Source organism: Chenopodium album, chromosome 6 (assembly GCF_948465745.1).
Source record: "Chenopodium album chromosome 6, dcCheAlbu1.1, whole genome shotgun sequence".
In the NCBI taxonomy this organism is placed as follows: domain Eukaryota; kingdom Viridiplantae; phylum Streptophyta; class Magnoliopsida; order Caryophyllales; family Amaranthaceae; genus Chenopodium; species Chenopodium album.
Window position 1 is genome coordinate 10,817,687 of NC_137839.1, and position 16,503 is coordinate 10,834,189.

General features: G+C 33.6%; 1 protein-coding gene across 2 annotated transcripts; it reads left to right on the forward strand.

Annotated features, from left to right (window-relative positions):
• The first annotated feature begins 2,037 nt into the window (after window positions 1-2,037).
• On the forward strand, window positions 2,038-16,122 carry LOC145635847 (zinc finger CCCH domain-containing protein 64-like). 2 transcript variants are annotated; one of them, XM_081687214.1, is made up of 11 exons: window positions 2,038-2,167; window positions 2,247-2,520; window positions 8,991-9,118; window positions 9,255-9,376; window positions 9,510-9,627; window positions 11,422-11,864; window positions 12,062-12,347; window positions 13,248-13,341; window positions 15,014-15,159; window positions 15,321-15,564; window positions 15,645-16,122. In XM_081687214.1, the coding sequence occupies exons 1-10, from the start codon at window positions 2,090-2,092 to the stop codon at window positions 15,453-15,455; spliced, it is 1,824 nt and encodes a 607-aa protein (XP_081543340.1). In that variant the 5' UTR covers window positions 2,038-2,089; the 3' UTR covers window positions 15,456-15,564; window positions 15,645-16,122. The 2 variants fall into 2 exon arrangements, with proteins under 2 accessions (XP_081543340.1, XP_081543341.1); XM_081687215.1 differs by lacking the exons at window positions 15,321-15,564; window positions 15,645-16,122 and having other exon boundaries at window positions 13,252-13,341; window positions 15,014-15,151.
• Window positions 16,123-16,503: the final 381 nt, after the last annotated feature.

A 16,503-nucleotide genomic window follows, 5' to 3' on the forward strand; every position in this document is an offset into this window, starting at 1 on the left:
TCCATTTGAAAAAAACAGAGAATTTTACTCGATAAATTCACACGTACGAAATTTCGTGCGTCTCTACACTTGTATCTATAGAAAACCAAAAAATTTAAAATTGAAATGGAATTTAATTTTCAAAACAATGTTAAATAGGGTACCTTGTAAAGGAAAAATATGACATCATCCATGCATTTTGGAGGGAAAAAATAAAATAAGAAAGTGACACGTAGGCAGTGATGACATCAGCGGTTGTTAATTTAGTATATATATATAGAAGTTCTTTTTTTACTACGTATTTTCATATTTGCCACTTGATTAAATTTATCAATGTTAGGACTAGGGTGAAAATTCGGATTTTGGTTTGGATTATTGGCCAAACCGAATCCCAACCGAATTATTTAGGCTTTGGATTTTCGAAACCGAATCCAAACCAAAACAATTTGGTTTTAAAAAAGAAAATCCAATCCAAACGAAAATATTAACTATGGGTCAAAATAGGTACAAATTTGAACAAAAAAAAAACCTCAATATATAAAATTCGAAAAAGAACACAAGGGCAACACGATTTGGGGAATAAAACCAGAAAAAATAAACAATTAACATTAACGGAATTAATTCAACTATCAGAATTAAAATAGAAATAAACGGAGGTGAATGTGAAATTAGTTCGACCATAACAATGGAATGAAAGTGAAATTAAATAGATCTATTCCCTTTGAGTGTCATATGAGAGAGTGAAAGTCAGGGACAGAGGTGTTGATACGAGCGCGCACAAGAGAGTGAAAGTGATGAGGGAGTTGCTGATGGAGGTGCGGGGTGCCGACGGAGGAGTTGACGGAGTGCCGACGGAGGTGGTCTAGTGAGAATAAGGAGGTGAATTTAGGGAGGTGGTGGGGAAGTCAGGGAGCCGAAAGGGTTCTCAGAAGAAAGAATATAGGAAACGAGGGAATGAAAATTAGGGTTTATGTGTTTACATATGAAAGGGAAATGGGATGAAGTATTTGAGCTTTGTGTAATTCGACTTGCAATTTCGGTGCTTGGTGTTTTGAAGCCCCAAACTGAATCCAAACTGAATTATTTCGGTTTTGAATTATTGAAACCGATCTAAATCGAAAACCGTAAAAAACCAACATTGTTAATTGGGTTCCATTTAATTCGATTTTAAACCGTATAACTTTCACCCCTACTTAGGAGTTAGAAATTTCTCGAAAAACATAACTGAGGGTCTGTTCTGATTGACTGAACTGAACTTACTAGAGCTGAACTAAACTGCACTGAACTGAACTAAACCAAACTGAATATTTTATAAAAATAAAAATTAAAAACTAAATTGAAATGAAATCTATATATTATATTAAAAGACAAGCGCCTCAATGTGAGGATGACAAATGTCACTCTCTCATTGGCTTATCTTAAGTATTAAATATATCTATATAATTATTGTTTACATATTCAAGCATAGTTATTTTTGTTAAACTTCAAACAATAAAAGCAAGTTTCTATACATGCATAAGATTTTCATGATTTCCTAACATAAATATTGATTTAATTTTTTTATAATAAATATTTACTTTCCAATACTACAAATAATCCATAAAGTCTTTCCAATCTAATATATATATATAAAGGGGAGTTTTTTCCCGAGTTTTTAGAGAGCCATGTAGGATCTAATTTTCTCAGCGCGCCAGGTAGGATTATAAATCTTAGTAGTAGCCAATTAAATAAGAGATTATTAATTTCTTTTAGAATTAAATAATTTAAATGCCATGTAAGCAAAATTGGCGAATGAGATTTTTAAGTTTAAATTAATTAAATATTATATATTATCTTTTAATATTAAGAATTTTATCTAAATATATAACAAATTTTAAGCTCATAAAGACAAAAAAAAAAAAAAAACATTATTTAAAAAAAATCAAACAAACCGTGCATCGCACGGGCTTCATCTAGTTAAAATAATTTGAAGAGAACATCCCCTTTATTCATTTTGGAGTTTTGGTCGATGAACATGTATTTTCTCATTCCATTCCTTCAAGTATTTCATTATTCAAATAGAGGTAAACTGTGCCTTAGTTATAGTGGCACACTCTCTTGTCGCTCTCCAATGGCTTCCCCTCCTCGGATTCTTCTCTCCGGCGATGTCAATGGCCGCCTCTCTCAGCTCTTCAAACGCGTACTCTCGGTATTCCCCTCTTTCTCTCTCCACCATCTTCAACCTTCTATAATCATTCAAATTCAAGCATATACATTTTTGATTTCAGGTGAACAAATCAGCAGGACCCTTCGATGCTTTGCTATGTGTAGGTCAATTCTTCCCAGAATCCGTTGATCAATTGGAGGAATTCATGGAATACACAGATGGGCGTCGTGAAATTCCTATACCCACTTATTTTATCGGCGATTACGGTGTTGCTGCACCTAAGGTTCTCTCTGCTGCTGTTAAAGACCCTGGAAATCAAGGGTTTAAGTTGGATGGTTTGAGGGTTTGTAATAATTTGTATTGGTTGAAAGGCGGCGGCAAATTCACACTTTTCGGTTTGTGTTTCTTTCGATTGTTTGGTTTTGTACTTGTATTAACTTACTTGCATTCTTGTATTATGGTAATGTTTGCATTTTTTAGTGAGATAGATTTGGTTGATGATATGATTGTGGGAGTTTGTTGTTTTAGGGAGTTGGGGTTTGTGGTGAGTTCTGGAATTGTGTGAGTTGAATTTGTTAGGTTGGGTAGTATGTTGGAAGGAAATGTAAAATAGTTGGTTTAAAGCATAGAGATTGGTTTGGTATGAGGTTTTGTATTAGTGGGACTAGTTACAAAAGATTGCACTTTAAATGAGGAGGTGAACGAGTCGGATCAACAAAGTAGCATAGCGTCATGAGACTGGATTGTTTCTTGTGGGTAATTTGTTGAAGTGAAGATTACATAGGTGCTTGAAAAATAATAAAATGTCTCATGGGAATGATATGAGTAAATGGTAAATTAAACATGCACATTACTTAAAAGGCTTACTTATAGTGTCATTAGATTAGGATATGATCGTGTGTTAATGTCGTTTGAGTAGATTTTGTTCATATATTTATTTTAATACCTTGAAGATAATTTGGGTATAACTCATATAAGCATGACAAACACATAAGAAAAGTAATGGTTGCTTAGGGGCATTGTTAATTTGGATGCTTAAGAAAGCATATCTATGCCTCGTGATAGAATGAGGCATTTAGTTGAGACTCTATACGTGATGACCATTAACCTCATATTGAATGGCAATAAGTGTTTGAGCCTTTGAGGAGGGATTTTGGTGATTGTTAATCATTTTTTTATGTTGCAATTGCGTACTTATATATATAGTGGCTAATAGGTATTTTGGTACGACCTATGGGTAAGTTTGAGGCGGTCTTAGTTTTAAAAAGCGCAAGGCACACCAAGGCGCAAATGGTCCTTGCAGCCTAGGCACGAAGCGCAAGGCAAAGGCGGGCGCCTTTTGTGTGCAAGGCGCATGTATTTATATATTTATTTCAAATTATTTTTTACTTTGATAGTACTTAATACCAATTAAAAAGATTCATGATAAATTAAGTAATGATATATTTAAAGCTAAGGTAGTCTGAACTTGAAAAAATGTCCATCATTCTTCAATATATAACTTAAATCTTAGTTATTTTCCTTGAGGCGCAAAGGCGCGCCTTACCAAAGGCACTTTGAGGCGCACGAGGTGTTCCGTAGGTGACTGAGTCTCACCTAGCGAGTGAGGCGCGCCTAGGCGCGCTCGAGGCGCGCTTTTTAAAATCGAGGAGGCAATTACTCTTTTCTTAGGCTTCCATGTAGTAATCCATTTATTACCGTGCCCATAATCCTTGCCTCGAGAGCTTTATCCCAGGAACTTTAGTTCCCTAATGGTATGTTCTTTCCACCTAAATTTCACTTAAGTTATCTTATTACGCCTGATCTTATTTTATATGAACTTGTTAAACAATTCTCATTTTTCCACCATTCTAGTGGCCAATTCTCTTTCTTCCACCATTGTAGTAGTCAAAGTCTCTTTCTTTATCTCTCTAATTCCTTAATTATTTTTGTCTAGTTTTGCATAATTAATGGTGAATTGTGGGTGTGGGATTCCATGTGTAAGGAGAACTTCGTGGACTCTTGAAAATCCAGGAAGAAAGTGGCTTGCAAATTCTAAAACCATGAAATCGACCCTCTTCTTCCTCCTTTAGCCATTGACAAAAGTAGAAAGGTGAATTAATGAAACTTATTAAAAAAAACCCCCAATTTTGATAAATGAATTTACACTTACTGTTACTTTAGATTATTGTTGCTTGTGCACTAGAGGAGAGAGAGCCCAAATATGATTGAAGTGCAAAGCCTTCATGGAAGCAAATGAGAGAGAAAAGATGGGCATTTACTTTGGAGGGAAATAAGAGGGAAGATAGAAGGATGGAGTGCAAATATAAACTTATTTGGGTGTAAGTAGATAAAATAAAGGGTCAACGCCTGAAACGAGAAGGGAGGGGAGGTTTTATCAAATAAAAAAAGTGATCGTGGAGGATTTTTTAAACAAAAATCCTTTTAAAAGGTTTTTCCTTGCAAAATGAGGTATTTAAAAGATTTTTTCTAACAAATTTTTCTAGTAGCAAATAGATTTTATTTTACATATCACAACACGGTTCGAACTAATTTTAATTTTTTTTTAATAGAATTACCATTAATTATAACTCGTCCATTATATTTACAATTTTGTCCTTGTTATAGTGTTATTATTTAATTAATTTAATTGTCATTCAATTTACAGTTTTGGCCAAACAAGGGCTAGCAATTATTGTTTAAGTGTTTAGTTTTCCGCCATAATAGTCTTGTATATGTATACCCTATTTTCTTATTCTATTAGACTTGATGTGTTTAAACAATCATTTTGATATTACAGCCAAATATTTGGGTAGAATGCATGCAAAAGAGCAGATTAATTTAAAGTTTGCAGCGTACTATGCAAAAGTAGTTTAACGAAAAAATTAGTTGCCTTTTTTATTTTTTTTTATCCTTGTAAGATATCACAAAAACCAATATACTAACTACCTTTTAGTTTCTAACTAAGATATTGACAATGTTTGGATTAATTCCTTCCATATACTTTAATCTTCATATCAAATTAATCGGTAAATCTTAATTGCGGAAGCGTACCTATAATTGGTCGACCCCCTTTTTGATTATGCGTCTTCCAGCAAATACACACTCTAGGGTTTTCTCTCTATTGGTGGGATATAAGTGAGAGTCTATTGTATGTACTACTAGGGATCATAACCCTAGATGTCTATTTATATAGACCCCCTTCCTTAATCCGCCCATCATGCATTAGAAAAGGTCCAATGATCTCTACACATAAAGCTAAACCCATACTCTATAAAAGACGTAACAAGCCCAATAATTAAGAAGTACATACAATAGACTCTCACTTATATCCCATCAATAGAGAGAAAACCCTAGATTATGTATCTACTAAAAGACGCATAATCAAGAAGGGGCTAAATCAATTATCATGGAATTAGATACGCTTCAGATTAATTTGATATGAAGATTAAAGTATATAAAAAGAATTAATCCTTACAAATGGTATCATGAGCCTCCATATTGGATTAGTCGGTTAATTTCATTCCGTTAGTTTTAGTTTAATCAATCGTTTGATTGGATATGAATTAACATGAAGCTATTGCGTCTTGTTATTAATTAATTCACGTGGCCGTTATTTCGTGTATTTTGTTGAAATGAAGTATTGTATGTGTTTATGGAGTACTTTCGCTTCGACTAATTCGTTTTATATGAAATATTATATTGGTTTGTTAATCATATGAATTATATGCGGCTTATATGATATTACAGTTCATTTGATTAATTACATCCATATCTGTATAGTTTAAATGGGGCACTCGTTATAATTTTGTTAATTTGTGTGGGTTTTCGATTTGATCGTATTTCTACCATGGTTGATTGAGGGTGAATTTTGATAATTAATATGTGTTTTTTGGCTATTTTGTCTCATATGATGCGAATATGGTGTTTACTTTTATCATATCAATATCAATATGATTTGATTCTTTACGAAGGTCTATATGCGAATGCTTCCATGAATTTTCGTATATATTGCAGTATCAAATTGTATTCTTGAATTGGATGCTAATATATACTGCAGTTTCTTAATCTGATTGTAAACCATGCAAATAAATCAAGAGTAATATAATTGCATGATTTATATATATTGAGGTTAAATCAGATTTTAATATTTGACAATAAGGTAATAAAAATAATATCGAGTCTCATATTTTGGATTTATTAATTGAAACAATATGTTGCCTAAGCGACCTCTTTTGTGTAGATTAATTTATTTGAAATTTTTAGATGTGTGTGTGCGTGTTGTTTGATTTTCATGCGATTAATGGTCGGCCCAAAGGAAAGCTATTATTTGGCCGGAAATTAAACATGCTTGTGGTAATAAATATGTAACAATTATAAGGTTTTCCATGTGAATGTTAAGTCGGTCCAAAGAAAGGCTTAATGTTTGACAGGATTTTATTGTTAATTTTTGATTACTACACCAAGAGGATCACTTACAAGTTAATTTTTCTTTCCAAAGACTAAAAATTAATGTTGTGCTAGGTCTCTTGTGATGGGATATGTTGTCAACATTCTAATTTGATTATTAAAGTTGAATTTTGGAATTAATTGTGAGCTTGTTTTGTTTGTTTGTGTTCTCTTCCAACATTAATACTATACTCATGCTTGATGGGACAAACTTTAAGAGTTGGAAAGAGAACTTTATGATCGTTCTTGGTTGCATGGATCTAGACCTTGCTCTTCGGGTGAGCACCCTGCTGCTCTTACGGATTCCAGTTCCTCTATTGAAAAGGGGAATATGGAGAAGTGGGAACGCTCAAATCGCATGAGTCTTATGATCATGAAACGTGCAATTCCGGAATCATTTATGTCCGAAAAGGATAATGCCAAATCGTTCCTTACTGAACTTGAAAAGTGTTTTGCTAAAAACAAAAAGGCGGAAATAAGCACTCTCTTGAGTAGTCTGGTTTTCCAAAAGTATAAAGGAACCGGGAACATAAGGGAGTATATTATGGAAATGTCTCATATTGCTTCAAAATTAAAGGCACTAAAGTTAGAGCTGTCTAATGACTTGCTCGTGCATTTAGTTTTGATATCTCTTCCTAAACAATTCAGTTTGTCAAAAGGAGAAATGGACTCTAAATGAGCTTATTTCTCATTACGTTCAAGAGGAAGAGAGATTGAAGCAAGAAAAGACAGAAAGTGCTCACTTGGTATCTTCCTCTAAGGATGGCAAGAAAAGGAAGAAGGGTAAGGATGCGGTTTCGCAACCACAAAGAAGCAACATAAGGAAGATAAGGATGAATCTAAAGGATCTAGATGTTCTTGCGGGTGGGATGACTCACAAGAAGAAACAATGCACTAAGTGGTTTACAGTCTTGCATACCAAACCTTTTCAAAACTTTCTCGATATAGCCTTTTTGTGACAATCCAAGAGTTCTTAGATGGCAATCTCGATGAATTTGTATCCCTAACACAAAAGAGGCGTCCCCAAGATCTTTCATCTCAAAGTGATTTGATAGAAATCTCTTGGTTTCGTGCAAATAGCCTTTATCGTTGCTGACGAGCAATATTTCATCAACATATAAAACAGGAAAACATGCTTACTCCCACTAAACTTGTGGTACACACAATCATCAACTGCATTTGTCTCAAAACGATGAGACATAACAACTTGATGAAACTTTAAGTACCATTGACGAGAAGCTTGTTTGAGTCCATATTTGGATTTCTTTAATTTGCAAACCATTTTCTTTGAATCTCCCGAAGTTTTCTGGTTGTTGCATATAGATGGTTTCCTCAATGAGAAATGCTATCTTAACATCCATCTGATGTAACTCAAGATCATAATATGCTACAAGTGCCATTACAATCGCACCATTTGGCCTTTTTCACAATTCACACATTCCTCTTATTTGATCTCTGTTTCAATTTATTTGCAACATTTACTATAAATGGATACTACAAATTTATTTGCAACAAATGTTTGTTTCCATTTTTACTTTTCATTTCTTTCTATCTCTCTCCTCTTTACATGCAACTTTATTTTTCTCTTTCCATTTATCACTCACAAACAAATTTTACCTAGATATGGGTGAATGTCACAAATGGAGGTAGTATTATTTGGGTGTTTTACATGTAAGAAGAAAAAAAAAAAATCATGTTGCTCTTATTTTCGTCTTGATTTGTTCTTTTCAAATATCTTCTTCTTTTTTTTTTTTTTTTTTTTTTTTTTTTTTTTTTTTTTGTAATTGTTACTTAAAGCAAATTAAAGATGTTAATCGCCAAAGTTTTGCATTGGCAAGTATGAAACTCTAAATGGTGCAATAATTAAAACACGAAAGAAGTATTATAATATATTATATTATTTTTGGAACCTTATTAGACCTTATTGGGCCTTAGACTAAGGTCTTTATATGAACTTATTGTCCCTTATATTATCTTATCTTATCTGAATTTAGACTTGTAATAAGTGAAAAAAAGGTGAGGAGAACAAAGCGTAAGTCTGACCTGTTTTAGATAGTATATATAATTAGTAGGAAAATAATCTATATGATACTTTTAGTGATTATGATTGGCCTATGTAATTATATCCTTCAGGTTATAATCATGTCTATTTATGTGATTAGCAGGAAGAAAATAATTTATTTCGACTTTGCTAATTTCTCAAGTTATACTAATCATCTCAGTACTTGTAGATTATAATTACAGAACAGACCAAGATGAGTTAGTGACATTTGTATGGTTGCCTGTCTAACATACATTCTTTGCCTCTGCATCTGAGTAGCTGAATGTACTCATAGGTCTGCAATTTCAAAATTATATTAACATAGAAGTTGTGGTTCATCTTTGTAAGTTAATATTGCTTTTTTGTAATATGCTAATTTACTTAATTGATATTTAGGGTTGTCTGTGGCATACTTATCTGGTAGGCAATCACCAAGTGGACAACAATTTGGAACATATAGTCAGGATGATGTGGATGCATTGCGGGCATTGGCTGAGGAGCCTGGAATAGTTGATTTGTTTCTGACATATCCTTATTCATTGTTATATTGTTGGTTTTTTTTTTGTTTGTTTGTTTTTTCTTCAACTTCTTTTATTTCTTTTGAGTTATACTCATCAGTAGTTCTGGTAGTTCTTTGATCTGGATTTCTTAACTTCTCAAACTAATGAATGGCCTCGTGGGGTTACAAATAGGATTGCAACTAATGATTTATCACCTGGGATATCTGATTCTCTGGGAAGCGATTCCACTGTAGCAGAATTGGTAGCAGAGATTAAGCCTCGGTAAGTTATGATCATATTTTAATGACGGAAGTACATACCAATTCATGTTTTGAAATAGCTTTTTTGACCTCAGTTGAATTAATTTCCTTTTTTTTTTTTTTTTTTTTAATAATTTTGGCTTTCGACATGATAGGTATCACATTGCAGGTTCAAAGGCTGTCTTTTATGCTCGTGAACCATACTCTAATGTTGATGCTGTGCATGTAACCCGTTTCTTTGGCCTTGCTCCCATAGGAAATAAAGAGAAACAGGTTCACTTTCTTGCATCTGGTTTCATGTACTTCAAAGGTCATACTCATCACAGTGCTGCCTGATTATACTATTTGTAGAAAGCCTTTTCAATTCATATCAGTAATCATTCCTAAACGTTGTGTTGTTGAGGTTAAAAACTTTTTTGCTACTTCTAGCTGCTTTGATTTGACAGGATCTTTTGAACTTCAATTTCTTGCTATACTGTGTATTGATTTGACCCAATTCTTTCGCACCAAAGGGCATACTGTACCGACGTATAGAATTCAACTAATGTCTAACATCTTATTCATTTTCAAATTCATTAGTAGTTCCTCCATCCCATTAACATTTACACACTATTTATTGAAAGCAGTCCCATATTAGTTTGCACTCAAATGTTATTTTATTTTATTTATTAATTTTTTATTATTATTATTGTTTCTTTGCAAAAATGGTCATTTTCTCTCATTTACATTAAAAAAATGACCCACTTTTTTCCCTTTACGGTATAAAAATGCCTTATTATCTCCTATCTAATTTTCTCAAAAAATTGTATGATAGTCCACTTCAAAAACTCCTAAAATTTTGTGCTATGTGAATTAGGACTGAAAATGTATCTAATTATGTCTACCCCCTCGTTAGCACCATTTTCCATGACATAATTTGTCCAAAAAACTTTTCGATGTAGGCTTTGGATTAGATGTCCATCCTCAAAATTCCCCAGCACAACCTCAAGATCCTCATTTACAAACCCATCCTAACATATATTATATTCTTTTCACTGCAATTGTAGACTTTCAACATTTTATGGACCTAAACCAAAGAATGGCCCTATGTGACAAATTAAATGAGAGATTATTTTTTAGCACCCTTAATTTGTTGGTTTTTGAAGATAGCAATTAGTCAAAGGCCTCACGGTGGACGCCGAATTGTTTTGGACAAAGTTTGTCGTGGCAGGAATGTTTACGATTAGAACATCAAATGATATTTCAAGAGATGTTTTTATCCAACTACTAGCACTAGCAGTCAATCTCATAATTTTTTGTTTTTTAAAAAAATTTAAAGGTTTCCAGAATATTAGCAAAAATGTTGCTCCTTGCATTTCATAACAATCGCAATAGTTTGAGTGGCGCACGTGCCAATGCACAACTTTGACCATTAATAGTGTGAGTAAGAAGTTTAAAAGGTTGATATAATGGAAATATACATACAAACTAATCCAAAAATATTTTACTTGGCAGCATATGTTTTTTTATATATTGGTACATAGTATAGTCAAGTAAGTACCTGTATATGAATAGGGAAAAAGTCAAATTGTTGCGATTTTTATGAAACCGAGGTATTACAGCTGGAATGAGTGGTTTCAGGTGGTGAGTAATGCATGTTGGTGGTAACACCCATGTATGAATATTTTATTTTTATTTTTTGGTTTCCTTTCCCCCATCAACATTTGAATCGATGTTTCACTCAACAAATAATCTTAATACACATAAGCAGTGGGCTGTGCTGGGTGGGTCCATGGTGTGTGGCATATGCTTCATTCCCATGTCTCCCAAAAAAGGCTGTTCATTGACCATGCATGTCTGCAAATAAAGGTAGTGTGAGGAGGGATAAGAAAGAAAATTTCAAGGTGTATTTGTGTAAGGGCCATGCTGCCATGCTCTGTTATATAAACTCATATTGATTATTCATTGTTTCTTTTGTTGAGTGCTCTTATGTTCCTTCTCTCAACAAATGGCTTTATTTCCACTCCTATATCCTGTTTGGGTTGCCTCACCATTCTAACTCTTGTTTTATTATTGTTTGGCTGTCAGAAATTTATGCATGCAATTTCACCAACTCCAGCATCAACTATGTCAGCAGCTGAAATAAGCACAAAACCTCCTAATACAACTCTATCCCCATACACAGTTGTTGATGCTACGCCTAGTACAGAGACTACCAAAAGACCAGGGGATAGTTCTCTTGAAGAACAGTATTGGCGTTATGATGTTAAAAAACAAAGGAAAGGGGATGGAAATGCAGAGAAACTCTGTTTTAAATTTTTGTCTTCTGGTTCATGCCCACGAGAAGACAATTGTCATTTTCGGCATGATCCAGAGGCAAGAGAACAATACCGAGGAGGTGTATGTTTTGATTTTCTTAATAAAGGAAAATGCGAGAGGGGCCCAGATTGTCAATTTAAGCATAACTTAGTTGAAGAAAGTGAAATTAATTCAAACAAAAGATCCAGATCTAATAGTGCAACTACTAACAGGTATGTGTGGCATTTGATTTCGAATTTCTCTTTGTTAATTGAATTAGTTTTCACTTATCGACAAGCATGTTGCTGTCTTGAAGTCGATTTTTTTAGTTTAGTGCTCCTGGACTTCTTCATTTTCATTCAACTTGTTCTTTTTTCGTGTTGTAGTTCAAACAATAAGCTAATACATGATGTTATTAAAAACACGTCAGGTCAAAAGAATGCTGGTTTTGCTTGTCAAGCCCCAATGTGGAGTCCCATCTAATTATTACTGTTGGAGAAAACATATACTGTGCATTGGCGAAAGGCCCATTGGTTGATGATCATGTGCTCTTATTACCAGTTGAGCACTCTCCAAGTACTTTATCTCTACCTCCAGATTGTCAAAGAGAACTTTATAAAAATCAGAGCAGTCTTCGGATGTACTGCAAAGCCCAAAGTAAGGAATACATCTTCTTCGAATTAATATCTATTCGAGGAACTCATGCCAATCTCCAGGTGAGGCTATTCTATAGTTTGTTCTTTGCTTAATGTCTATATGCATGAAACACATCCTTTACAGCTCCCAATTGCAATCACATATTGTTCTTTTGTGTTGTACATCCATTATGTGTACATTGTGATCTTTTTTCAGGCTTCTATAGTGCCTACTTCTGCTTCTTAAATTGCTGGATGTTGATTAGTTCTCAATTTTATTTAGATTCGTTCACTATTTAACTAAACTAATAATAAAAAATAGATTCCCTATAGAATTAGAAACCATTCTTGCTTTCCGAACTACCATAAGGTTAGTAGTACTAAGTCTAAAAGACAAAAGCTCTATTAAGAGAAAACTTATCAAGATGGCTGCCTGCGACCTTCACTACTCCACTCATAGAACCTTTTTTACTCAACTAACTTGCTTCCTACCGATACTGATGGCCTTAGCTTAGAAAAACGAATTAGAAAGCGGATTGACATACTAACAACTCACTTGCACGAGGAAGAAGAAGGAGAAGACAGTCGATGGTCAACTTTATGAAGTGAGTAATTGTCTTTGAGATGAAGTCTGACACCATTTTAATGCTTTTGAATGTGTAATGGAGCTGTGCTCTTATCTTGTCTATCATACCATGGGAAAGAAAGTAAAAGAAAGAGAATATATGTTATTTTAGGCTTAGTGACTGATCAAATCCCTTGTACAGTTACGTGACTATATCTTGATGCTGTTATTTAACAGTGACAGAAACTGAATGCTGGTTTTGCGAGGCAAATGCAATTTGATACAGCAAGTTTTGGGTGTAATCGTTTGTATGACAATATCATACGCAATTTATATATGGATATTGATGGTATAATGTGACTTTCTGTTTAGATCAGTAATTATTAATGTGCTCATACCCAATGTCTCTTGTGTAGGCAGTTCCTATTCCGCAGACCAAAGCATCTTCTGTGAAAAATATATTCAATTTAGCTGCTAAAAAGCTGGGTTTTGAGTTTGAGACAATTAAAGGTAAGCTAATCTATGGTTAGCTGATATACTGGAATGAACTTTTCTTTGGTGCTTTTCCTGTCTATAATGTTGTTCCAGGAGTAGAAAATGAATCCACACAAATGATCTTTGTGTGTTCAGAATCTTTTTGTTTTTGTTTTGGGGATACTTTGTTAGAGCAACTCCAATGGTTGGGAAAAGAGACTAGCTTGCAAATATTAAAAATCTTAAGCTAGTAGCTACACCATTGTTGCAAATCTTGTTGATTAGCTTTGGAAAGCAAATTAGCTTTGTAGAGCTAATTAGCTTGACAATTATTTATTAGATAAAAAATATTATTAATTTGAAAATAAATTAATTTACAACTAGCTTAACCATTGTAGCAACAAATAGCTTGAATTGTTGTAGCTTAAGAAGTTGATGTGGCATGCCAAGCTATTAAATAAATTAGCCAACCATTGTAGTTGCTCTTACATACTTGTGCGAGAGTTCATTTTTTTGCTGGATCCTGGGAAAAAGTGTGGCCTTACATGCTAAAATGTCTCAAAAGTAGCTGTTTATAAATAATGTTGAAAAAATAACTAATGCTGTATGCCCATCTAATAAGTATTTATTGACGATTTTTCGTAATAAATATGGAGTTTTGTGGAAAAGGAAAGACTTGACTAGGAAAACTTAATTAAGCTCTCACATCCCTTTTAGGTTAGCTGAATTTAGATGGAAAAAAAGGTGATAGCTTGAAATCTCTTCATTGTATTGTCTACAATAATTCTGTAATTATCCATTAAACAAAGGAATATTTTTTTTTAAATTTCTACAAGATAAACTAAACAAAGAAATATTAGTTCCCTTCTTTTCTTTTCTTCCTCTCCTCTCCTCTCCTCTCCTTCCTTTTCTTTCCTACCATTAATGTTACGTTGCTTCATCAATTTTTCTATGAACTTATTTGGAAACTTGTTCCTTTGATCAGCATGTAGACCCTTACTTAACACTTACCCAAAACCTCCATTATCTTGAACCACCATAGAATAGATTCAAATAAGAGGGAAAGAGAAATGAACATTATGTGATATATTTTCATAATTGGGCTTGAAATCAGAATTAAAATGAGAAGTAGCAAACAATATTTGTGTGTACGTGTATTTGTAATGTAAACATTGGGAAAAAAAAAATTTATTATTATGATTATTATATATATTTTTTTATCAAAATCCAGATCGTGTTTCATGAGCTGCGTATGCTTTTCAAATATACTCAACAGTTTTCTTATGTGCCCACTCGTACCTGTGTTTCATGAGCTGTGTATGCTTTTCAAGGATACCCCTCAGTTTTCTTATGTGCCCACTCGTGCCTGTGTCCGGTTAATTTTGCCTGTTGTCATTACAAACCAAACAAGCGGTATGAGACATGGGGTTCATATCCACATCTCTCACTTAGGAAAGACTTCCTGAATAGGGAGTCTCCCTTTGAATGAGTCTCGAAGGTGGGCAGTCTTACTATATTGAAACCATCTCATACTGGGCTCAGCAAAAGCAACGCCCTACGTCCTGTATTTCAATATTCTGATGTCAATATAAGTGGCAGTTAACTTTTGAGTACAGTATTACTGTTCTCAGCAGTTAATTTTGATTTACTGGTGGTCTTTCTGTATTAGGCTAATCAATCAGTGTTTTCTTGTTTTTCAATGTTGTAGGTGATGGTACTTCTGAAGCAAGAGAATTGTTGAAAGCTAAATTTGACGGCAAGTCTGGTTTCTTCTATGTGGAGTTACATGATGGCACTATATTGGGACACTCTATAGATGAGAATGAAAATTTTCCTGTTCAATTTGGTCGTGAGGTAATGCTTAATAAGTTTAGAAAAAGTATCTGCTTAATTTCATTATGGTATTAACATTACCTTTTCTGCCCTGCAATGTTTTGTTTATATATCAATATATGTGGTTATTTGTGGTGTCTTTGGGGGGGGGGAGGCTAATCCCTGCCGTAATGTTTCTATAGGTTATGGCTGGCCTGCTCAAAATGCCTGATAGGGCTGACTGGAGGAACTGTAAGCTTAGCAAAGATGAAGAGGAGAAACTGGTGGAAGATTTCAAATCTCGGTTCAAGAACTTTGATCCCAATGAAGATTTCTGAATTTGACTCGGAATGTGATCTCAATGAGTGACTGTAGAGGATTAATAGACTTAGAAATTCCGCTTTAGATCTCATTGATCTGCAGGATTCGTGCTGCATATCATTGCAGGTACTTCAGATAATCAGATCATTAAAAAGTCCTGCTGTGTGCACCAATATATTTATCTCGATTATGTGGATCTTGTGCAGGAGTGGTATACGGTGTATTATTGTTCACACCTTGACCAAGATAATGCGTACCAACTACACACTTGCCACTGGGGAAGTTCTCCTTGTATCTTCACTGGCTCATTGCGGCATTGCCATATACGGATTATATGCTATCAGAGTCACATAATGCTTTGAAGTCGGCATGCAATTTATTTTGAGCTGTAATCTTGATATACTCTCATTCTGAATTTTGTTGCTCGTTCACCAAAATCTAATTATAAAAATATATTGTTGTAGAATTGATTCACTAAAGCTGAGTAATGGATGTAATTTTGGAATGTATCATTGTGTCCTCTATATAGTAACATACTAGTAATTAGGTTAAATTTGTATACATAAAGTGTTTGCTCACCCTTGGATTTTATTGTAAAATAAAGAATTGTGAGTATTTAAATTAACTGAATGATTTTTCCTAAAAAAAAAGAAAAAAAAAAAAAAAAAACAAGAAAAAAAACAACTGAATGATTATTTTATTAGTTACTCGTACTATACACGATGTCTAAAAGAAAAAGTATATATTTTACACATAGTATTCATTGAGATTTGAGACTAAAAATTTCAAAATGAAATATTTATATAATAATCGAGATGGATATATTTAGGTTCAGGATATGGCCTAAAAATTAGGCGTGTGAGTTAATTCGCACTAAGGGCTTGTTTTCATACGATTATTTTCATTTCAGTTCAGCTTCTAATTTCCTTCTCTTATAAAATATTCATTTCAGTTCAGCTCCTATAAGTTTAGTTTATTTCAGTTCTAATAAGTTTAGTCAATCAGAATAGGCCCTAAGTAAATAATAATTTTATTTAACTCTTCATTTCTTTTTGATCTTCTATG